Source organism: Semicossyphus pulcher, unplaced genomic scaffold (assembly GCF_022749685.1).
Source record: "Semicossyphus pulcher isolate SPU_LCO1_2020_fin unplaced genomic scaffold, fSemPul1.0.p SCAF_8, whole genome shotgun sequence".
Classification (NCBI taxonomy): Eukaryota; Metazoa; Chordata; class Actinopteri; order Labriformes; family Labridae; genus Semicossyphus; species Semicossyphus pulcher.
The window spans coordinates 25,203,622-25,229,379 of record NW_027211759.1 but is presented as its reverse complement, the minus strand read 5'-3'; the positions used below and the strand labels follow the sequence as shown (position 1 = coordinate 25,229,379).

The 25,758-nt window shown below is 40.7% G+C and overlaps 1 protein-coding gene across 2 annotated transcripts in view; it reads right to left on the bottom strand.

Moving 5' to 3' along the window:
• The window catches only part of necab2 (N-terminal EF-hand calcium binding protein 2), a 159,399-nt gene that overhangs the window by 82,554 nt on the left and 51,087 nt on the right, over positions 1 to 25,758 (bottom strand). For both annotated transcript variants that reach the window (XM_069685849.1, XM_069685850.1), the window contains exons 6-7: positions 13,543 to 13,679; positions 12,916 to 13,040 (exon numbers count right to left, since the gene is read on the bottom strand). In XM_069685849.1, coding sequence (XP_069541950.1) covers positions 12,916 to 13,040; positions 13,543 to 13,679 — 262 coding nt within the window. The remainder of the gene's footprint in view (positions 1 to 12,915; positions 13,041 to 13,542; positions 13,680 to 25,758) is intronic.

Here is a 25,758-nt window from a genome sequence, read left to right as displayed (position 1 = left end):
TAAAGTAAAACTTCCAGATAAAAAATGTTACATTTCAGGAGTTTTGTACATGCACAAATGAAAAAAAATGTAATTTATAAAATAACCAATATATACCAATATGTTTGTTTGACCCATCCATCGCTCCCGAAGCTTTTGACCCCCTTCATGCCTAGTCACCTTTATTAACCACATATTGAAACAATAGGCTCGAGGGCAGCATCCACAAATGCAGCTAGAGACATTATCACATTATCACATTGAGTTGTGTCAATGACAATCTGCGGAAGTTGAGGAGTTGAGAGAAATCGTTGCTCTTTGAAACCTCTTGCCCCCTGTGATTCTCTCTCCCTTGGTTCCTGCCTCCTCTCCTCCCTCCTTCCCCCCTCCCCCCTCCACTCTCTCCTGAGCTGCTGTACTCTTTTGATCCCTGATGGCTCCCTCACAGCTAATTGGAGAGCTGGCTGCCCACTCTTCATTAAAAGCTTTAACAGACAGTCAATTAGGAGCTACCTCCCTCAGCCCACTTACACACACACACACACACACACACACTCTCACACACCCTCACACATACATACACGCTCATCCACTAAAACATGGTTTGTAACCATGGAGACAGTTGGAGATAAAAGCCCAGTGGCCATTTCGATGGACTCAGAAAATAAGTGTCCCGCTCTCAATTATAGAAGTGTGCGAGGAATTACAGCCTTCAAATCAAGCAGTGGGGTGAGGGAGGAGGGTCTCTGACTTTCTCCTCAATTAAACATGATTTGAGTTGTTCCACATTCACCTAATTTAACTTTTCATTCAGTGTCATCCAGTATTTTAATTTCTGATGTGGATTATTAAAAAGCTTGCTTGTCGTAACACTGTCTCTGAAATTAAATGAACAAAAGGTTCGCAAATGTTTGTTTTGTCATCTTTAACTAAAATAGTTTTAACAGTCTGCACAAACTCAAGTCACAAACTAGTTTACAGTTAAAGGATTTTTCTTTGGAATTGCAACAAGATTCCGGTGATGTTGGTTACACTTTTTTGGACCTGAAAAACATGCAGTCAAGTTACGTTGGAAGAAACAGTCATTAGTAGTGCATGTTTTACTAGAAATTAAAGGCCAGAGATGGAAGTTGCGCCATGTGAAAAAATAAGGATGCAGATGATGCATGGCACCCCACCCCCACTTATATCTAAGAAAGGCTAGCCCGCAAACACGTACACCAGAACAATAAAGTGATTAATTCTAAATCTTTGTTGGCAAAGATGAATACCAATCAGCGTATAGTCCACAAGCTGTGGCCTACAAAGTAGCTGCTGTATTTGAATGAGGACCAAAAATATATATTTTTGAATACTTGAACAGACTTTTGATCAAGTAAGTGTTTTTTTAATGATTTTATTTGACATGTGCAAATCTAATCTTGACAATCTCAGTGCAGACAAAGCCTCACGCGCCCCCAGCGATCTTTGGCGCCCCCCTAAGGGGGGCATGGACTCCAGGTTGTGAACCACTGATGTAGATCACTGCTGTTCTAGCTTTAAAGGAAACAATTTCAAAACAAAATGTTATTGCAGCCAGACATTAGCTCTCTGATTCTATTAGAAATCATTTTTACTCTTTTATAAAGCCCTACATAAAATTGCATCTTCTAATATGTATGATTTTTTCTTTTTTGGATTTCATTTTGTCACAAGAAAATGAAGTTAACCATGATTTGGTTCTCACAGCAGAATATGTTATATTCCTGCCATGGAGAAAAGCATCAAACTAGTGGTTGAGACATTAAGTTTATCCACTTTTAAGACAAAAAGGGTAGGATAATTAGATTGTTCATTATTACATCTGATACATTAATAGAAACACATAGTTTTAGTAGCTAACAGTTTGCAATATGTTCTTCTCATTGTGAAAAATTACCCGCCACAGTTTTTTTGCTCTTACAGACATCTGTCATCTCATCATCTGTATCAGCAGACTGAGAAACATATGGCAGCTCCGTTCTCTTCTCCACCACATGCACACCTCCGGCACAGCAGCTGTGCACATACACTTTCTGCATACAAACAGTTTGATACAATATATACTGTAAGGATATTCACATTACACAGTCTAGCAGTTTTTACTTGAATTAATCTCTAGATACAATGGGAGGAATGAATTACAATGTTATTTTTACTGCACAGTGAGAATATATTCTTACTGCACAGCTTTACTCGTGGTTGGGAACAAAGAAAAAAGGGCTCAAATAACAAATTGTAAAATAAGTAAAGTACAAAATTCAAAACTATCCCCAGCATCTGTTGGTGTCTGCTTTTTTGTTATTCCTGCGCACATCTGTTAAAATAGTTAAGCATCAACTGTCCAATCATAGCTAAGCCAACATAACTAACTATAGCAACCATATTATCGAACCCCATGTGGCAACCTTTTAGTATACTGCACAGTCTGACCAGCACCACAGGCATTCACAGGATGGAGAACAAGCGCTTAGCACACCTATTGCGCACACCTTTCAACACCATAGAAACCATGAACACGAGAGCAAGCCTTCTGAAGCTCATTTTTTTCTGCCATGATAGCTAACTGCTTCAAGCATCATTGCATGTGGCACCTGCCTATGAATAGGGTAGTAACAGCCTTGACAATGATGCATTGATTGATTGACAGACACACAGAGAAGCATTAGTGCTGAATTCAAATGTGCATTTTGTATTATTTTACAGAAGGTAATAATTTGTGGGACAGAACATGATAAATATTTACGTGCTTAAAGATTTGGGAGACAACCAGGACACTTTGGGAGCTAATTTAAAAAACTGGGACATTTTAGTGTTTAACAGGTATTTGTCAGGATTCAGGACCCGCAGCTTGAAACTGGGACATTTCGGACAGACAAGGACGCTTTAATCACCGCAAACTAGGTACAGCCGGCTTGTCCTGCCGTGTGCGTCCTGTAGTTTGAGCGATACTAAGATGGTATCTTTATTTCAGCTTTTCACAAGAATTCAAAGAAATAGACTGAACTGTGTGTTTATCGTCTTTAATGGAATATGCAATCATGAGCATAACCAGCTAAAAAGCAAAAACCTACAGTAGAACTGAACGGCAAAGGCTGCAAAAAACACACTATTAGCAATTGGTTTGTTGGGTTACTGATTGTGTATGAAAAAAAAGCTCACCATCAAGCTATAGTGCATACTCTTTAAACCAGGCCCTTCGGAAAGGATAGTATTTGCCGAACCAATACCCAGCCTTATAGCACTGTGCTTCGTCTCTATTGTCATAGCTGCCGACAGATTCTATGTTAGCGTTAGCAGCTCTGTTCTGCTCTTCATCGGACCGCCATGTTTTGCAAAACTCACTTATTCTTCATCTAAAATACCTTTAACATGCATGTTAACCATTCTGTCCTTTAAGATGAGCTGATGAGCAGGGTCATGTTTTAGCCAAATGTTTCTGGGACTTTTCACTGCAGTGCGAGAACATTGGGTTTTTTTTATTTCCATGTCTTCTAGATGGAAAACGAACTGGTGCGCCAGTCAACTTCAGCCTCAATAAACAGTCAACAGCCTCTATGTTTACTGAACAGGAAAAAATCTGTGAAGCTTAAAATAAAAACATCGATATATGTCACAGAATCTGCAGCCACTTTTCTAACAAGCAAGGACACTTACACTCCTCAGAAACGTAAAGGAACACACACACTTAACAATTAACTGTTGTTCATTTGCAATTAAAACTCTTCAGGAGGTGACAGATGCACTTAGTGGAGATATGCACTGAAGCGTAGCACACAGCAACAATATAGCATTCAGTGCTCGACTTAAAGGTGGTGCTGGATATTTTTAGCTCCCTTCTCTTTCCCCCTCTAACTCTTTTCCTCGCTCTTTGTTTCTTACCCCAGTCCTCTCCCACTCACTGCTTTGTCTTTTTCTGCTCCTTTCTCAAGAGACTCGCTGATCAATTCTCAGTGAAAACCAAACCTCATAGAAACGCTGTCTTGATACGCTATTATGACTTGAGAAGGAGAAGATAACAGAACCCCAAGGAGACCTCACATTTGTGCATCCAGCCATAGGTGGGGGAGGTGAGTCTGTGGGACAGGGATAGGGGGAGGGAAGAGAGAGGATTTGAGAGTAATTAATCAATCGACTTGTCCTAACTCAAGATACAGCGCAGCTGACATCAAGGTCCTCAGCTGTCATTGCCGCTTTACAGCCTCCAGTGTAGAGGAGAGGGGGGAGGAGAGGGAGACTGAGAGACAAGAACAAGGGAAAGCATGAGGTAAGGGTAAAAGAGTGTGTAACAAAGGCTGCTTCTCCACCTTTGCCTGGCTTTAGAATCACAATGTATCATAGTAGGTGCGTGTGTTACAGTTTCTGTAGGTAAGCATTGACTAGGTTGTGGAACATCATGAGATCCATTTGTGATTGCATTCATTACAGTGGTTAAATGTTGCTTTAACTTCCACATTTCACATGCAAAAAAGGTATATATGAAATTGAAAAAGAGTATATAAATGGACTGCACTTATATGGCGCTGTTCTAGTCTTCCAAACACTCAAAGCACTTTACACTACATGTAACATTCACCCTTTCACACTCAAATTCACACACTGATGGAAAAGGCTTTGCAAAGTGCCAATCTCAGGGAGACATTTGGGGTTCAGTGTCTTGCCCAAGGACACTTCGACCACAAGTACACTGGACCGCCAACCTTCCGATTGACAGATGACCGACTCTACCACTGATCCACAGCACACTACAGTGTGGTTGTTGGGTGAATCGGTATAACTCCTGTGGTGCATTTCGCCAACGGCATCTTCATTTTCTGGAGACAGAAGCGACCATACATTATATGGATGAGAGGATGGCTGTACGTTGCTACACCTCTATCCTGGTTGAGTGGTTGCCATGTAAGTAGTCATGCTCATAAGAAAGACCTGCCTTATCGTCTATTTTTCTCAGGACCACAATTTACAAAATGAACAACATGAAGAAGTCTTGATACTAGTAATGAAGACCATGTAGTTTCATAATCAGACATTGGAGTTACCTCATGTTGAATGCTGTTTTAAGGCACTTCCTGTTTGCTTAACTTTTTAAACCTATGTCCACAATATACAGTCTATGTTTCAGGTGCATCAGAAGAATGTCTTGATCATAACATGGAACAATAACAATAAGAAGAAAGGTTAAATTTTGAATTCCCAAACCAGTTGGTGAGGGCATTAGTTTACCTCCAAGCAACAGCTGCTGTCCAGTGATTCAGACGGTGAGAAGTTGTTAATGTGATGACAACTTGTGCTGAAATTAAAGCTGATGATGGCAATAGTTACTGTCACAAGCTAATGTTTAAGCAGAAGGAGGATCAAAAGGCCTTTCATATTTATTTTTGTATGCGAAGTGAAAATATAAAGCTTGTTTTGGTTGAACTCGACCTGATGTACATCACCATCTGTGCCGAGCGTGCTGTCTGCTGTGACAAGAAGCAAGGCATTGAACTTACAAGGGACTTGGCAACTCTCAGAGAACTTTAATGTGGAAACCTAATCCATACCATTGCTTGTAAATCTTTGTAAACTTAACAGCATGACTGTTTCCAAGTGTGTCTGCAGTCTGTAGCTACGTGGCCTTTTTGCAAAATGCTGTGAGCTTAAATATATCCCAGCATCCCGCCCCTGCAGGTGACAGATGTTTAAACTCTGAATGTGAAAGAACTGAAAGTCCTGTTAGTTGAAGCTGTCATCTTTTTACCAGTCATCCAAAATGAATAGATCTTTTATCTTTAAATGCAGTAATAGAAAAAGTACTTGTCCATTTCTTGAGATCAGACATGTTTATGTAAAACTTTGAATGTCACTGTCTCATTCTTTCTGCACTTTGATACCTGAAAATAGAAAAGACAGAATGGAATTTTATATAACCTGCAATAATTTCAGATTTAAGTCTTTTATGGTTATTTTTAATGTTCAGCATAAACAGTTTGCTGTCCACATTAAAGAAGATGTTTGTGTGGAGGGTTTTTGTGTCATCTGTATAAAGCATCTATAGGACATAATAAGAAGAGAGTGTTTTAAAACTGAGGCTCTTTATCACTGCCATGCACTGTTTTGGTGCAGCCTTTTCTGTGTATTGAAGATGTTTTTCTGTCAGATGATAGAACATCTATTTCATTAATTAGCCACATAATTATATATAAAATGCACTTTGAACAGGGCTTTGAACATTTCCTTTTAATTAGCAATCAAAGAAATAAAAAGCAAGCAAAACTCTGCTGTAATAAGCCAAAAATGAGTACGCTTTGGCTTTTAGTGCAGACTCTCCTCATTAATTAGGATGCTCTGCTGGTTTACCAGAGAGGCCTGATAAAAATAACTATTTTACCATTCACTCAGTTTGAAAGCAAACAGTATTTAAATCAAATTATCTTAAAGCCACAGATAGTTTTTTATTTGGACTTTGTATCATTAGGTGTCTGCTGTGGTTTGTGGTATTTTGGTTATAGTTGTCTGGGGCCGTTATATAGGCTAGAAATTATATTTCTAAGATAGCACTAGCAATAAAGACAGAATGGTTAGGGGATGGGGGCTGTGCCTTTGTATTTCACAGTCAATACAGTTTTCCCAGGAGGTTTCTTTATTTATCCAGTAGCTCCAGGGTTTTATCACTCTGAGTGGCCTGGGTCATTTCTTGCTCATATCGTCTCCATTAACACATATGGGTCAGGGTCAAGGACCATATAGTCATTTAAAGGAAATACTAGAGAACTAAATAGACAATACATCTTTTTTTATGGTTTCCCAGGAACAGGTTAATCAATAATTTACTAGAAAAATGCTTGGCTTGAAGGTATAAAGCAGCCAACAAGAACTCTAATCTGTCTGTGTCATGAGACAGATTACCCAGAACATCCTGGTGGCTAAGCAGGCAAAGATGTTTCACATACACCGTTTAAACGTGCATTCAAACTGTGCTCACTGTGTTCACTTGTGAGCTTTAGAGGAGCTGGTGGGCAGACTTTTGGACTGAGCCAGCTTGGCTGTCCCTTTGTTTTTGTCTTCGAGGGGGTGTGTTTTATTTTTGTTGTTCTTTGTTTGTTTCAGCATACACAAATGAGTGTGGGATTTTTTTTCTCATGTGTGCAAAAATAGAAAAAAACATCCACCCCAAAATAATTGAAAGGAAAGGATTTTATATCAACAGCTAGTCTGTGGATTTATAGCATTAGCCATCTATTTATGTTGTAACCACTGTACATGAAGAAGAGTCTCACAGAACAACTGGAGATTCACTGCTACAAACACTGTCTTTGAGCATACACAGTTATGTATACTAATAAGTCACTGATTTTCTCTTCATCATGTGTTTATATCCTTGTGCTCCTGTGTATTTCTTTCCATGTTAGCTGGCAGTGTCAAAGTGGTACAAAGTGTCTTTTGTCACAGCACAGTGTGCAATTTGTGCGAGGACATATTTTTACTTAAACTGTATATGGTAGCGTGCTGTCAGAATCAAGGTTGTGCGAGAAAAAAGGGCCGTCACTGACATGCCCCATCCAAGCTGACAGCAAAGTCAGAATCTCTGTGTGTAGTAGACATCCCAGAGAGATTTATGGAAATCAAGGTAACTGTTAGCAACAGTCTCCTCCCTTAACTGCATCAGTGAGGCCATAAATCACAAACTCTTTCAAGGTAACCGACTCTTGTTTACATATTTCGTGTTTTATGGTCAAGTCTGAACTAAAATGAGAAAAGTCACACACAACTGGCCTCTGTATGTATGTATGTGTGAATGTGTGTGTGAGTGTGTGTGTGTGTTTCCACTTTATGTGACCACTTGAAGGAAACAATGGTGTTTTCTGTGTCACAGATGCAGTGCAGTGTGAGGGCCACAGGTCGATTGCTGTGTTTATTAAAACGCAGTAGATCAATCTCTGCGTCACCGATCACTCACCGAATCTATAATGGCTTTGACAACAATGGGTTGTTGGCTGTGGCGTCATAGCAGTCAGTCAGATGTAATCACAGAAAACCAGCAGCTTTTTCCGTCTATAAGTGGACATTTCATGGTGTGTTCTGCTGGGTTTATACTTTACACATAATCATAGTCCCATTAATATTAGACATCATCTTAAATATGTAACAGTCCAAATATGTTCATCTTGTCTTCACTGAACGTACGCTGAACTGCTTTACATAAAAAAACTATAAGAGGGTATACCTGCACATATGAAGAAGGACCAACATGCCTAAGCTGACAGGACACAGCAGCTGTATCAGTGGTTCTGTATGTTTGTATCTATACGTTATGAATCGATCTTTAAGTTGCCCTTTGCTAATGAAATATGTGGGACCACTGATATCAATAATGGATTTGCCAGCTGCTTTCACAAACTATGCAGTTAGCAAGGTGATACAATTCACTGGTTGTCTAGTTACATTTGTAAATTTTGGCCTGATTCAGTAACAATTCGATAAAACGGTATTCACCAATCCTGAGTCTCACTCTACTAAGTGAGAAACTACAGATTTACCCAAATACCATTTCAGATTTGTTCCACTAAATAGTGTAATATGAATGTCATTATTATTCACCTGACACCGTACAATGAAGCCTTTTGAGGACTACATCTTAAAGTCGAGGTGAAATGAAAAATGTCAATGTTTAATCCTTTTAGATCACATCCCCGGTAATATGGTCTATCTATTTGACAATATAGGCCAAAAAAATTACGGAAAATCCAGTTCTTCGTATTCTTATATCAAAATCCGATGATTTTTTCTTCTGGTAAAACTAAATTTCACGTTAACACCAAACAATTTCAACCAATCAATCTGCAACATTTAGCCACAGAGCACCAAGAACACTCAGTCAGTTAGCTAGCTACCCGCCTGCACGTCCTGTTTCACTCGGAAATACGTCACGATACGGAAGCTAGATACTCTCGAAATGCCGCTTCAGCTCGACTTTAACATTGAATATCTTGAAATGAAGCAAAACAAATATATATATTTCTAACTGAAGTAATAGAAATAGATAATAGATTAATAATTATGAAATGCTTTGAAAATAACTTTATTGCTTTTAGCTGACCGATGATGCTGAATTGATGTTATCACAAATTGGTGCATTGCCATGGCTAGGTGAAGGGTCCCCTTCTAATGCAGAAGGGCATCTATGACACTGGGTGCTTTACGACAGCAGGAACTTTCCCCAGGAACTAGGAACCTTTTGAGGAACTGTTTGTTTCGACAGCAGGAACCAGGGTCTAAATTTAGTTCCAGGGTAATTAATTTACCCCCTGAACGTCCCTGCTCAGGGGGTTGGACTTTCCAAATGACCCGGAACTTTTAAGGGCACGGCCTGCAGTGTTGATTGTTTCTGATTGGTCGAGTACTCGCAGTGTTTATTTCACCTGCCATGTTTAAATGACTGCAGCTGCAAGTTCACTGTTATTATCCTGCTCCTGCTCTAGATTTTGTTTACCACCATGTTTTTTGAAGATGGAATCAGCAAAAGCCTACAACAGATGGACCGACAAGGAGGGGCAGGCGTTGCTCAGTATTTTTGCGGAAGACGACATCCAGCGGGAACCGAACGAAAAAGTTTACGCCAGGATAGCTCTATGGTTGTCGGAGCTCGATAATATATACACCTCGAAACAAGTCTGAGAGAAGCTGAAGAAGCTGAAGCAGGACTATAGAAAGATAAAGGACCACAACAACCGCAGTGGCTCGGACCGGAGGACCAGCAAGTGGTTTGACCGGGCCACAGGAGCCATTTAGTTCCTTGAAGAGGAAGGACACTTTTGGTCGAAAAGCACCTATAGTGTCTGCCACGCAGCTTTGATCCATTATTTATGCAGCTTCTAACCTACTGGTTTCGAAAACAGAGGGTCAAGCTCAACCATTTTATTAACTTTCTCATATTGTGATCCATTTGAGTGTTGTTAGAATATGGGTCTGACTTCCGACTCATTTGGTCAACACACCTTGGCCATTCATTGGTTTGCTCTAAAATAGACTAGACTTGTATTTTTAGCCAAGCAGAGAGGAGAGCTGCTTCTGGGACACTTCTGAAAAATGCACTGCGACACATCTCGTGGAATCACAAGCATTAACTAGAGTGCAGGTGGTCACAGTACGAGCATGACGCAGCCATGCCCGGTGGAATTACAAGGCTGGGCAAAGAATAAGTCGTGACATTATGTAAGGATTAAGAGAATAGTGGTTCCTTGCATTTAAAAGGTCATTGTTCCAGACCCATGCTCCTTCACAAAAACTGATGAATAAGTACATAAACCTGTCCCAGTCGTATGATGTTAATTACAAGCAGATTAAGAGGAAAAGTATGTGATGATGAAGGCATGGGCATGACTCTACCTTGTCTTTACGATCTGTCAGCTCCACTGAGGCCTCTTATGTGTTGGTGTAACCCAGCCTATGAACCCAGGTGACATTGAGCTGTTTTTAATTGACATACCTATACAGTCAGTTTTGGTCTGCCCCAGCAGATTCCAAACCAAGTGATTCACAGCAGGCCTGCTGGAAGGATTGTGAAGCAGATTTTAGTTAGTTACAGTTAAAATCTCTTCATTTTTCACCTATTGGTGCTCTGTACAGGCCCTCATACATCCTCTGCCTGAAACAACTCAATCAGCTCTGTCTCTTTAAGGAACCCTTCGTACCAGCCCACTTTCTTCTGATTGGCCAGCTCTTCAAAGCCTGCCAAGGGGCAGAACTCTGTGTTTGAGGCAAGCCTCCTACCCTGTGGTCGTGTTACAGAATTGTCGGTCAAGAGTAAACCTCACCTTCTTGATTTGGAATGAATGTCTGGTGCTCTTGTCCTTTGGAAAAGTAAACACTGATGCCTTTCTTTCCTTCACAGCCAAACAAACACTTTCTCAAAGACACTCTTAACCAACTTGACAAGCAGAGCAATTGAGCATGCGAGTGATGGAGTGAAAAAAAGTTCTGAGGCAGACTGAGCTCCTGGGTGGGCCTGTCCTCGAACTGTGCCAGGGGCAGGGAGTTCTGCTGTGTCTCAGGCAGATGCCCAAATATAGAGTTCCTCCACTTTGTGACATCACAAATTGAAGCGTCTGGAGAAGTCTGTCTGAAAGCAAGCGTTCACTGCAGCCTGCAGACTGAGACTTTTTAAGCAGGAGATAACTCCAACATACTTTTACTTACAGATGTACAACTTCACCCACGTTTAGTATGGACATCCAAAATTGTAACATTATGTCTATGTCTTAAAATGTGAAACAACATACTACCCCTAAAGTATTTAAAAAAGAATAATGCAACAACAACAAAATGTTAATTGTGCTGAACTAAAACTTGGTGGTCATTGAGTTTCTTAGAAAAATCTAAGAAAAGCAATGCAATAGTTAATTTTACTGTGCTATTTACTTTCATTTATAACATAAAGGTATCAAGTAAATTAGTTTCAAATCATCTTGATCTGTTAAAGTGTTATAGAACCTTATAGAGATAATTTCATACTTTTCCAATGATCAGCAGTTTGTATAAAGAAGCACTGCAATGTAACGACAATGAAAACGTCTGCTATGCTATAACAAATTAATTAGAAAACGCAGTATCTAAAGCTGCTTTGCAAATATTCTGTGAGGAACATAATGCATTTAATGTGTATTTTAAAGATACACGACATTTAATTGGTTAGAAAATAACAAACACAACACATGTAACAGTGAGCCAGTGTTGGAAAGGGATGATTGTTATTTGGTACAAACAGCTTCTACAATGCTTTCTGTTGTCTTTAAAGGAGGGATGTAGAAGAGCTGCTTTATGCGTGGCATGTATAAGATTTTCCACAGTATGTCAGTATTCTTCAGGCTGACTTCTCTCACCCTGCTGTCCATGAACTAAATGACACACTGACCCTGAAAACCTTTAGACACTTTAGACACCTGTCAATAGCATCTCAGGAGTGATTGATTATTTTTTGTTCTGCCCTTTAAGGCGTTTATGTTTCCCTAAGCACCGACTCATCTGTAGCTCTTTGTTTGACTCTTCATCTGAGTGAAGTTTGTGTTGCGATAACGCAATGTCATATCTGAAGGACTTTTGAAGTGTCACTTCTTCAGCGAGCAATTTGTTCGAGTGGGAGCAAAGTGTCAAGGCCACTGTGCGCTGCAGTGACTAACTGCGGTGAGTTAACTACAAACTGGAGGAGGAAGAGACAGAGACAGACAGACAGACAGACAGACAGACAGACAGAGGAAAAGAGAGAGAGGGAAGGTAATAGAAAGACATGTACAGAGCCAGAGAGAAAGAATTCTTATTAGAGAAACACAAACACACGCAGAGACTCCATAAAAATAGCACTACATAGCAGATTTTTCAGTTATTAGCTCTTACAGATCTGACCTTGACACTTTCAGAGATGTATTAACTGTCTCTCCTGGTACCATCTCCCTTTGCATTTGCTTCCCAGCCTTCCTCACTTTTCTTGTCCCCTTACATAATCATCTTCATCTTCCTCTCTCTGTGCCTTTCTTCCTTCTTCCTTTCCTTTTGTCAAAGCCTATTCCTCGTTTCCTTGCCCGTTTATCTGTGCTGCCCTGAATGTTGCAGGAAAGCCACATCAGTCCCGTGCAGGTGGCTGATTGAGGTGCTTTACAATGGAGAATAAATCAAGTAGGTACTGTACAAGAGAGAGAGTGTGTGTGTGTGTGTGTGTGTGTGTGTGTGTGTGTGTGTGTGTGTGTAGTGTGTGTGTGAAAGTGGATGAAAAACTGCAAAGTGGCATTCAGAGTTTGTTTCCTGCTTACCCGGAGGGCTGTCCCCTCACTAAAAAGTGTGGCTTTGAGGCTAATCATAACAGTTTATGGTATTTGGCCGACAGCCATGAATTCAGAGGAGATGCTCAGTGTGTGTGTGCGTGTTTGTGCGTGTGTTTGTCACCTGAGGCAGTGTTGATGGTCCTGACGGCCTCCCGAGCACTGACTCTGTTGTTAGGAGGGTAGTCGGGGACGGTGTTTTCGTTGCGCTTCTCTGACACCCGTGGACTCACCTTGGCAGGTATATGACTGAAAAACAGTAAGTAAAGTAGTGAGAAAGGAGGGGAAAAGAGAGAGATGGGGGGGTATGATGAGAAATAAGGAATTTGGATGGTTGAAGGAAGGAGATACAGAATCTCAGCTTTCTCATATGATAAAGACATCCCAGCTGTAACACTCTAGCTGTCGCAGGGTTCTTTTTCAGCCAAATGTTTCTTAACATTCTGGGACAAACCTGTTCTCTGCAGTACGAGAACAACATTGTTTTTTTTTGTTCAGTGTGTTCTAGATGGAAAACTAACTGGTGCAAACAGCCTCTATGTTTACTGAACAGGAAAATATATGTGAAGCTTAAAATAAAAACATCAATATACACATATGTCACAGAATCTGCAGCCACTTTTCTAACACACACATTCCTCAGATATATAAACGTAAAGGAACACACACACACACACACACACACACACACACACACACTCCCAATTTTTACACATTACAGTCTGACATGGTGCCATCCTCATTGGCTTACCCTGATTGGCTGTGCTGCTCGTCAATGGCGTCCACAGCGCTCTCCACGGAGCTCAGGAGAGACTGGATCTGATTGGCTGATTCCTTCAGCAGGAAACGGGTCACAAACTGCTCCACGTTGGTTCCTCTCTCATAAACCTGCGGAAACAAAAAGATAAAAAGGATTATCTTGTGTGACACTTTATTTGAAACTAAAAGCAAGTCGTTCTGACAAAAGCTTTAATACGAAATGTCCATTGACAGTTTGCGGAAATCATCATCAGAGCAATGATTCTTTTCCTTGATCAGGATTTTCACACATCATGGTGCAGCAGCACAGCCTCCCTGTCTCAGAGTCTGGTCCTCCTTAAAAGATAATCTTTCAGCAAAAATCTCTTGAGTTCCTCCCTCCCACCATCAATTTGATGGTTGAAGGGATTCTCAAGGTGGACAGGCAGTTTGCAGGGAGGCCAAAATAACAAGTAAAAATAGTCGAGTGCCTTTCACTCATTTTTTCCTTCATGTCTTCTTTTTCTCCCTCAGTGTCTTCCCTGATTCACTGTTAGGACCTTGGCCTGAAAGTTTGTTGACGTAAACCTTGAAAACCTTTTAGTCAGAGTTTCTAGCCTGGTCCGTGGGGAGTCAAAAGTGCTGCTTCGTGGGTTTTTGCTGTAATGTTTCAAATTCAGCAGGAGTAACTCGAGGCCAGACTGAAATGTTATCCAGCTTCTCTTATAAATACAACAACAAAATGACAGAAAAGCCTGTAACTTGTAAAGTGTCAACATCAGTCACAACTCTAAACACTGTTCATTCATGTAGACACAGCTCCTACAATATTCAGCTCAAGGTGTATTGATCAATAGGTAATCAATCATTTCATTGACCTGTTTTAAAAATGTCACAGATGCTGCAAAAAAGGTTGAAGTGAAATCTATCGAAAAAGGAAATGACTGAGGTGGTAGACCTGGTAATGTGGACAGGCGGAAGTGTTTCAACCTGAGGAAGACACTGTCAAAGATGGGAATGAAATCAGAGAAGAAATCCTGACGACAGCATCAAAGAGTCAGTGAGCTGTGATGCTGACAAAGTGAACACGGTGAACTGTCAGAGGAGTAGGTGCTTCAGGTAAAACTGGAGCTCCTGCTTTTACTCTAATGACCACGTCGCAGCCACTTTTAATTATTTACAAGTTTGACTGCTTGCTTAAATCACCTCCCAGAACATCGACAGGTCATTACTTAGGAAATGACCATTCCTGTGTCCAACATCCCATAGTTACAGTTAGGTTGCAAAACCTTGATAAGAAGGAACACTGTGATGCCAGTTTGGTTAAGGGTGCTGCAGTGCTTATTAACTAGTTCTGTGGCGTGATGCAATATAGCTTTAAGAAATGGACAGCAAGGACAAAGTACAATGGAGGATGGATTACATATGGCAAAACGTTCTTACTCCAAACTGCACTAAACAACAGCTGCCTGGTCAGCGGCCCTGCATGTTAAACCATGATGCTGTAGGTACCCGTGTAGTTTCAGTTTTGCATGTGCAGGTCTTCCCTGTGTTTCCTGTATTTTCCCTGTGTCTCCATGTTTGTTTGTGTTCATTTTGGCGTGGGCGTGGCTGCTCCTACTCTGGCTCTGTCCCATCACACCTGGCAATCATTAGCTCATCATCCTCTCCGTAGACTCACCTGCCTGTCATCAGTTCATGAGCCTGCAGTACAAAGACCCCAGCTCTTCCATCACTCGTCGCAGTGTGTTGTTAAACCCATACTGTTAACAGATCGTGAATTCAAGTAAATTCTAGTTTCTATTGTATTTTTGTGACTCCTTGAGAATTAATCTTTTTTTCCCCTTGTGCCTCAGGACCACTGCCAGACTGCTGTTTTCCAGTTTAAAGGATAGCTCCAGTAATCATGCCACCTGTTTTTCCATCTCCACCAAGAAGCTTGTAAATTAATTCCCACCTTTTAAACACCTTGCTTTGTCTGTGTCCAGCGTTTAGGTACTCACCTCAGTGAGCGAAACAACAACAACTCGTTACACCCTCTACTCTCTCTACTCTAACACACCTGATTCCAATGTTTTGCTCGTTATCAATCCCCTCAGATGCTTCAGTTGGTTGATAACGAGCAGATCATTCAAATCAGGTGTGTTAGAGTACGGAGAAACCTAGAACATGCAGGAAAGTAGCTCTCCAGGAGCAGGGTTGCTGACCCCTGTCTTATGACCATTGGCTTCTTGAAGTTATTTTTAACCCCAAGAGGGTAAAAGACACCAAAATTAGCATCAAGGCCAAAGGAACCTGGGTCATCACATTATTTTGTTTTCCATTTAGGGAATGGAAGAAAAATATTTCCTTCCACAGCGTCAGGGCATCAAGTGCTGCTTTTTACAGGTTCCCTGGAAACATCTTTTCACCACCATCTTCAAAATGTGGTTTTCTGTTAAAGATGTCGGAGTGTAGCATGTAGCATTATCCAAGTATAACAGGAGAGGGTAAAATACACCACGGTTCTGCTGGGTAGCAAGACTGCTCAACTGTTATTTGTAAGTAAACAGGGGCAAGACTTTGGATGATCAATAGTAACTTGTAACAGCAGGCCTGCTTTGGATTTCACCTATAATGTAAATAAAACTGTGTGCAAGAGGCAGTAGGAGGCACAATTCAGTTGGCCTTTCCAAAAACAAGGACACCGTGACCATAATAGCAAAGAATCAAATAAGCAATGTCTTTGTCTGCACTAATGTAGCTTACAACCTAGTAACCGTGTGTTACTTCCAAGAACTAGCATACCTTAAACTAACTACAAGCTTGTTAAACTAATCAGTTTATTGTCATCTGTGAAGTCTAAACTCTCTCTTCGCTTGTTGTTTAGTATGAGTCAATGTTAACTTTAGCTAACTCATGAATATTGGCTTAATTAGCTAGCTGCCACCACAAGTGGCACCTGCAGTTGCTATATAAGACAAATAATCAATAAGCACTGGCTAAACTTGTATTTTTTTGTGTCAAATTTAAGAGCAAATATTAGTATTAATTTTCAGTGGTTAAACTGCAATTGCTATCACAATAATCTGCACGGGTTAGCGAAAATGAACAACTCAAAAGGTGTGGTAAGAGTGATTAAGCGGCTTAGCGAAAGATCAATTGTCTTTGAGTGATTTGACTTTAATAAGAAACCAAACTACCCACCTCCTCGTGCTGCAGATGGTCAAGGCTAAAAAAAACACATAAAAACCTCACTATAAAACAGGCCATAATTGACTTCATGCAGTTTGTAGGCCAGAGAGCGGAGTCAGTCGGTCATGTCAGCTTTACTGTCAGAAGTCACAATGCAGTGATTCAGGGAGACAATTAAGGTTCCTGTGCAGTCAGCCGTTCTCACTGCGCTTTAATCAAAGACAAACGCTCCCATGAGACACTGAAACACACAGGCTGTATTGACTTCCATTATCACAGTGAATGGCTTTTACACGCATGTCCACACACAAACAGGCATAAACTCAAACACATAACCTTAGAAGGGGCTCATTCTCGGAACAGTCCAGTCAGCTTGTTCTGCTTTTTAACAGCATACTCAGAGAATAAAACTTACATATATTATCTGTAATACAACTATAACATGTATTAGTATGGCATATAGTACAGTATGAAGGCATGTGTGCCTGTTCGTACCTGCAGACAATAACTGTTCACTGCTTGACTGCGTATGCGCCTGGACAATTAGATTAGAATGATTAGATAACGTTAGATACAAATTTTTTACAATTTTTCTACGCTCAAATGCAACTGCCCTTATTTTTCTGTGATTATTCAATAAAACGCATGTTTGAACAGGAAACATAAAAGCACAAATCTCCAATAATAGAGGTCTTAAAACTTCACAAGGATCCTTCTAGAGGGGCTTCAGAATATGGTGATTAAGTGGACCCAAGGCCTAAAAACCAAAATATTAAAAAGATTAGCACAAACAGAGCATTTGCCCACTTTGCCCAAGGGATTTTAAGTAATCCAAACATCAGAAGACTTATTCTTAACAGGCGTGTGAGTTAATTTGTACCTTCTAAAAAAGGTAAAGTTCTGCAAGATCGTAAAGTCTACTTAAAATGTATTCCATATTTCACCCCTCTTCCTTTCCTCTCACTTTATCCCTCTCTCTTCTTTCTGTACGTGGCCATCATTCCCTCTCTCCTTCTGCCGAGCATGTCCCAAGAGCCCGACTACAAAACCTGGGATAGAAACGCTGCGATCTATAATTCAAACAGATCACTGACCCTGGAGATACATGGTCTTTCTCCGCTGGCTCCCCAAACACAGCCAGGTGATTAGCTACAGTGTGTACTACTGTTACGACTGTGTGTGTGTGTGTGTGTGTGTGTGTGTGTGTGAAGGTGTGCCTATCTTCTGAGATCTGTGTGTGCTTGTGGATGTGAGTTCAGGGCAGGAGGGATGGGTGTGTGTCAGTGTGTGATTGTGTAGCCTGGGCTGCGGTGGCAGAATGAGTTTGTACAATCCTGCTTAAATTGATCCAAAACAAAAAAAACCTAATAGCTCCAGCTATCATTCTTTTTGAAAAAAAAAAGTTCACATTCTCTGGGTTTGTTCATTGAATATCTAATCGTGTTATATTACATGTAGAAAAAAACCTGGTGTTTATGGTTGTTGGTGGATTTAAATTAAAACTATAAAAGCTAGATCACAATCTAACAAACCTTTAGATTCAACAGACTTTAGGGATATGAGGTATTTGAAGATCCAATAAGTGATATAAGCACTAAGCAATGAAGGCAATGTTTTCTACTGCAGAAAAGTAAATAAGTCATGTGTGCTTATAAAACTCAGTTCATCTCAAAAACCTTAAAAATTCTCTTTCAATTTCTTCTGCGGTATATTTTGGTGATGTTATTCAGAATTGTACAATTCTAACAACATCAATTTCATTAAGTGTATATTGCACAAACTATAAGATAAAACATTACAATAAGCAAAAATACTGTAGTATGCACATTTTCCTCTGCAGAGCTCTAAGGGTTAATGTACCTGGTTTGGCGGGATGATTGATGACAGAGCTCTCTGGAACTTATTACACCTAAAATGTACAATATTGTCATTTTACACACATCACCAATAGCCACACGGAGCTGCAATATGCCCTGAAGTCAGTTTAAGTATCCAGTTTTTCCATTAATTCTAAGCGGAGGTGACATGATTTTTATGAGATCTGAAAAATTCAATCAGGTAGGAGTTATTGCCGGGCCAGCAGGGTCACTAAGCCTGTGACTGTGTGAGGGAAAATATGTGTGTATTTTTTTTTTCAGATACCATGTTTTTTTCCCCATCTTCTTAATGCCATGGTCGGCGACGTTGGAGAAACCAGCCTTAGCTCGTGTTTGAAAGTAACCAATAAAAAACACCAGCTTTTTCCTGCAGGCCTCCTTGCAAGACAATGCCCCAAAAACACATCAGTGTGAGATGCCTGACTAAAAATGGAGGACCAGTCCATAACGGCGCGTACCCACTGAACGTGAACTGACGCAGCTGAAAATTAGCCCCTGTTCATTGAGTATTGTGAGCGGCTGATTCGCTGCACAAAGCATGCTGGGGTAACCTAGCAACGCGCACCAGGCTGAGTGTGCATGCCATCCAGTCATGAAACACGCACTCAAAATGATTTAGTCGACTTGAAACACGCCTTATCCAGGTACCAATGGTATCACATTTAGTATAATTTTTGTCCAGGTAACTTGAGTTAGAGGTTCGTCTTGGGCTGTTGCGAGAATTTCAGTGAATATGACACAACAATACTTTGAATTTGCCGACCTTAGCTTTAAGGTTGGCAACAGTTCTCATTGTTATAACCTGCCTACGCATTAGCACAAAAGTATAGCACTTCCCCCGCTACTCACAAACACGCACACACACAGACACACACGCACAAACCAAGTCTTTTGTGATAAGATGGTGTTGGCTGATTACAGGGGGTTGGAGAAGGTGGTAATCAGTGATTATAGAGGTTGGTCTGGTTAGGGGAAATTATTCCATCTTCAGTGTCTCAGAGGAAAATACAGAACCTGCGTGGAGTGGCAGAGGTGACAATCATAGACCTCCCGTTTGATGGGTATAATCAGCTGATTACACTCCGATGCAATGTTTTCCATCAGACTGATTGTTACGAAAGTTTTACAACTTTGAATAATGAACTTCACAAGAAAATCACTAAAATGTTAAATCCAAGGTTAGATGAGAAGATCACTGTTTGAGCCCTTAAATAAACACAAATGACTCACAATTGAGAGGCTTTTATTTTTTGATATCCTAATCAAAGCGGCAGAACAAGAGAGCATTTGTCTTTCTTGCTCCATAAGTTCTTCTTCTTGTCAGAACTTGGGTCTGGCATTACCCAAAACAGCTTTCATGTAATTCACTGTTGTGTTGTTACCATTTGTTCTACCCAGTGTCATTCGATTTGGCTTGGGCAATTTTCAGCTGTTCTCCTTTTGTACTTCATAAAGCCATAACAGAGAATCTCAAAGACGTCATTCACTTGGACAAAGGGTAGAGGGCAGAGTTCGATGTCTGCCCATGAATGCATCCGCCAATCTGTAATGACAGGGTACTGCATAATGAGACAGTGAGTGGCCGTCTCATTCTCGTGTAACCCCTAATCAAGAATAATGATCGGGGTCATATAATTGTAATTGTAGTGTTGTTCAGTCTAAATAATGTCACAATAAACGACAGTTTTAAAGTGCTAGAGTGTCAAGCATGAAGTGTTTTGAAGGTGTCGCATGCTGAACATCCCTCTGAGAGACCGGTGGGAGAGGGGATAAGCGTTAGTATTGATCCACTTGTAATTTTCTTTATCCTAGAGCTTAGCCTGAAGGAGCTCAGTCTCACAGGAGAGAAATCAAGTCACCTCAAGCAGCTCTCAGAGGAGAGAAAGGGAAAAGAGAGCCGTGGGGAACCATACCTCTTGAAAATACATGATAAAACCTTGATGTGTGCCCGATCCCTGGGCAGCATTAAGTTTAAAAATGGTAAATGGACATCTCTTCCATAGTGTTTTTCTAGCGATTTCACACACAATTATACACTGATGGCAGCGGCTGCTATAAACTATCAGTCAGTACTAATCAGATTCACACACATTTGGGGTTCAGCGAAAACTTCGTCATGTAGACTGAGAGAGCTGGGAATTGTACCACCGACCCTCCAATTGAGAGACTGCCTCTGCCACTGAACCACTGCTGCCCCCAGCACAACTGTATCATGTCTCCACTACACAATTTGACTGGACAAATATTACTATTTGCGCTGTAAATAATAAAAGCTAGAAATAATCAGAACACTTAAACCCAGAGGTCATGGTCCATGGTCCTGATGGTGGCAGTTAACACATTAATGAACACTAATGTTACAAACACTGATGTAAAATCAATAAAGGCGTTGTATAAGAGTGTTTTCAAGCATGTCAATTAGCAAACAAGTGGGAAATGCCAATATAGCTAATTTTCTATAACAGTTCTTTGGACCTTGAATGTGTTTAATGTGTGATACATGTCCTCGCGTCTATTTATGGTTAGCTATGTCAAACCAACAAGCCCACAGTTTGTAAGGCGTGAGCTAGTCGCGGTATGTACAGCTACATAAAAAGTGGAACATTAGTGGAATATTAATTTTCATTAGCCATGTAAACAGCTTAGTAGTAATTATTATTATCATTACTTTCAGAAAAAAGTGAAAAACTGATTTTTTATTTCATTGTGTCCATGTAAACACATTCTTTATACTTTACGTTACTTTATCCTGACATTTTCCAGGATTGCATGTGTGAACACAAATGGTCAAAACAGCTCATCCGGACCTCTAGCAGAATTTTTCCTGCCATTTAACTAGTAAAAAGTCTGCACGAAGTCAGGATGAGCTGATGTGAACGCAATAGATAACAGTTTGGAACATTCACTCGTGGCCGTGTTGACGTCTTTCGTGTGGAGCGGAATTTCGCTGCTTTATACTCTTTCCTGCTCGTTTTATGATTTAAGTGCTACTTTGTCAGAGTACTGAACGTTGTTTTGACCAGATCTCTCTTGATTTGAGACTTCGAAGAGATTACCTCCATTTCTCCTCTGTCCCTTGTGGTCTCTTGACCAGTTAAGATTGTGGGGCTGTGGTGAACAGATGTCACCTTGCCTTCTGCTTGCTGAATGATGTTCTGCCATTGCAACAAAGTTGAGCCTTGCTACCGTCATTCCATATAACATCCTGTTAACAACGTGATTGTGAAAAGTCAGTTTGAACACCAGAACCAGAACATATCATTTTTCTGAACTACAGGAAACAATTGAGCACGCAATCAACACAGATGTAAAACAAAGCTTTCAATGTGGTGAAGTTGCCGGAGCTGTAGAGCAGAAAAAAAACCCATTGTTCATCCCGCCACATCCCCACTAAAGGAGAAACTGTGTGATGTGCAAACAATCTTACAGTGAAGAATAAAGATGAGAAGGGGAAAGACGAGAGCAGAAGAGAGTGCACAGCTTGTAGTTTGCAGCATGTAGCCTGTGAGCAGGTTTTCGTTTGTGGACATCCTTTCAACTGGTCTGTACACAGCTTCAAGCTGTACAACGCCCACATCTCAGCCTATCAAGGTGTGCTCTCTGGAGGCTACCTGAGCTGCCTATTTTTAGATCTTTTTATTACTTTTCTATTGGTTTGATCTTTCTTTGCAACTAATAAAAGTCTGGATTTCTGCCTTAAGAAGATGTGTTGGTGTAAGTTGAAGGGTTTCATTTATTTCACAGCTCAAGATGTTTCAACTTTTATTTCTCAAGTCGCAGAGCCCTCATCGGCTCCTTGCAGTAGGTCTCTATTAGCCTGCATAACAGGGGTTTGATGTGTTAGGAAGCACATGCACGGCTCTACCGGCTGGCCCGCTATGTCGGAAAACCCTCACAACCCTGCCTCAGCTTCACACATCCACCAATTAAAATGGTATCCTAGCAACCCCAGTCAATATGTCTCTAAGCAACACCATTTTAGCAGTATGCAAGAAATTATATCTGAGCTGCACGCTGCTATACAGAGAGAGGCATTTCACTTTTAAATGTGTCTTGTCCCATCTCGCTGTAATGGTCTGCCCCAGTTATCATAAACTCTCACAGTCTCAAAGCTTTGTTAAGTCAACCACATAAACAGAAACACACACAAATACACACACACACACACACACACACACACGGGCTGTTTCTCTGGGTCCTTTTTCACTGTGCCATCTTAGCTGTCTCATGTGATAAAGACATCCCAGCTGTAACACTCAGCGACCACTGAGAATTCAACCACACGTGTATACCGTGTGTGAGTGTTTGTGTGTGTGCGTGTGCGTGTGTGTGCGTGTGCGTGTGTGTGTGTGTGTGTGTGTGTGTGTGTGTGTGTGTGGTTGAGCGCTAATGGTGGACTTGTAGGACTGACCACCCGCTGTTACTCCTTCTGAGACATCTACCAGTCCATTAGCAAGGCACTAACCTGAGCATGTACGCGTGCAAACACACAAACACACAAACACACACACACACACACACGCTTCAATATCCGCATCTATTCTCTGCTTTGATTTTGTGGTTTACAACTTTATCTACTTAACATGCTACAGGACTCTTTTAATGCAGCACCATGGTGTGCTTTGGAGATATAACAATAACTCTATAATGACTTACTAATGTGACTGGTAATGGGATAGAGATGGGATCTGAAAGGTTAAATGTCATGACATATTTGTACAGCATCCTGCAGGTTTGGCATTAGGTCATCTAAGTTGTTGACTACTGACAGAGATTGTTTGTTCTTCTTTAAAAAATAATTGTGACAATACTCATCATTAATCATCCATTTTCGAATCTTTTTATTGTTAACAATTGGTTTCTACTATCTTGTATCTGTGTGCTAGAAAAAAATAATTAGGCTGGGCTACTCTACACTTGAAGAGTTTGGTTGGTGGTATCATTTTATTTGGTTTCTGAAACCCAATTCAAGAGTTTTTCAAGAGTGTAAACATATAAACAGTATTTTATCTGCTCAATCATAAACTTCACTTAGCATTTCTGACAAACTAGCTCGCTAGCTTGCTTATAGCTTACTTACCTGAAGCCATTACTGTGGGTCACTTTAGGCCAAGGAACACATCACTTACTTAAAATACTATTATTATATTGGAATACAGTTCATGTCCCAATGCTATCAGAGTGTAGGCTAACATGAGCAGCTCTCTGCTGCTCATTATTGGACTTGGGAAAGTTTACACTCCAGCAGCTCAAGCCCTTTCATAGACAGCATTCTGTTTGACACGCTCATTGGTTAGACAGAGACAAAAATCCTTTACTCTTTTAGTGTCAAAAGTGAAAACATAAGCAGGATGTAGCCAACGCATCATTTTCAGCCAACCAATTGAGCTGTCATTAACCTTAGCTACAGCAGCTGCTATAAATGAGAAGCCAGTTTTTGTCACACCAAAATCGAGGTATCGTTACAGAATTCCATATATATCTGCAACTGTTATCATCATAAACTGTAGGCCTATATGAACCATGGGAAACAGAGAACTTAAGAGGCATAGCAGTGAAAGTCAAGGCTTTACAAAGGCTCAATTTTCCCCACAATCATGTTTCAAACAATCACTATTACTATAGTAAAACATAAAAATGCCATCACCCTGTTAAAATTACAAATACGCAGGATAAAAGTATTATACACTGAATCAACTCATTACAAGCGGGGGAGTTTGTGTTTGCAGTCAGGATGGAACAGCTAGCCTATAAAAAGAAAAACTTAATACATGACCAAATGTTCTGTTTATTGGAAAGATTTAACTGTTGGAAGTGTGGCTAACAGCAGGCAAAGTGCCTGAGTTTGTTTCTAAACAGAAGGCGAACCCACTAACAGGCATCACAAACATACAGACTCTTCAGATTTCAAGCCAGCATCAGCAGCCTTCAGTGAGAGGAGAGAATGAAGGGAGGCAAGGCGCAGGATGCAGGTCCCCGTGCGGGGTGGGCAGAAACAGTAAGAGTGAGAGGAGGTGTGAGAGAAGAGGGCAGAGGAAGGAGGAGGGGAGTGGAAAAGACTGGAAGCGAAGTGCAAAGAGAAAAAGGGGGTCAGGAGAAAAGTAGGACAATGTACTGTACATTACGTGGGGCTTTCTGTTTCATTTGTGCATTTTACTTTGTGACACCCTAAACTCTATATCAAACCCCTGAGTGGAGTTCCTCTCTCTCCTCTCCTTTCACCCAATTACGCATCCACCTCTCCATCCCTCGCTCTTCTTTTCTCCCGCAGACACACACTGACTCTCCCTCTCTTACTCCTACAGTCCTCTGCATTATTCATACTCTGGGTGTAACCTCATCAGTCAACACACACCCAGCTGACAACACAACACACTCTTTCTTTCTGTCTTACTATCACATACAGTACGCACACACACACACACACACACACACACACACACACACACACAAATTATTCATGTCCACATTATTAACGGATGTGAGACACTGAGGATGCAGTCAGTCAGTCAGACAGTCAGTCAGTCACTTACAGACTTGGATTCTGTACAGGATTACCCTTTGCTGAAGTGTTGCCTCCTCTTGTACATGTACTACAATGGCTACTGTCATAGTAGTACTGCAGTATACTGTAAATTCTGATCTGAAAAAGTCTATGAATGCTGCCTTATCAGAAAAGGGTTTGCAGCTTTGAATAGCCCAACATGTTTTTGCTATGTTACCTGTCAGTCTTACAGCACTCTATTGTTCCTCTTAAAAACAAGTGAGCTTAGCTAAATTATTATTGAAACAACTTAAAGCTGCATGAGAGGATCTGCACAAAGAAGATAAGTGGCGTAATATCTATGCCGCTGGTTAAGAAACAGAGCTAATGGGATGATGTGAGGACTGATATGATTCTCAAAGTGGCCATAAACTGTAGTATGGCACACTTTTGGTCCTTTTATTCAGGAAATGGCAGATTGTAAGTGGACACAATAGGTAGGGGGCGGACAGTAAGACAACAAGCTCGAGGAAGGGTGGGATTAGCCTTTTGGGGAATAAAATAGCAGATGGAGAATCTGCTTATGCGTGAAGTGAAAGTGCGACCAATTGCTATTTGCTGCCTCAAGAAAGCAATGCGCCCCAATTTGCCTCATTTTAAAAATAGATGCCAACATTGCCCTGATGTGTAGTTA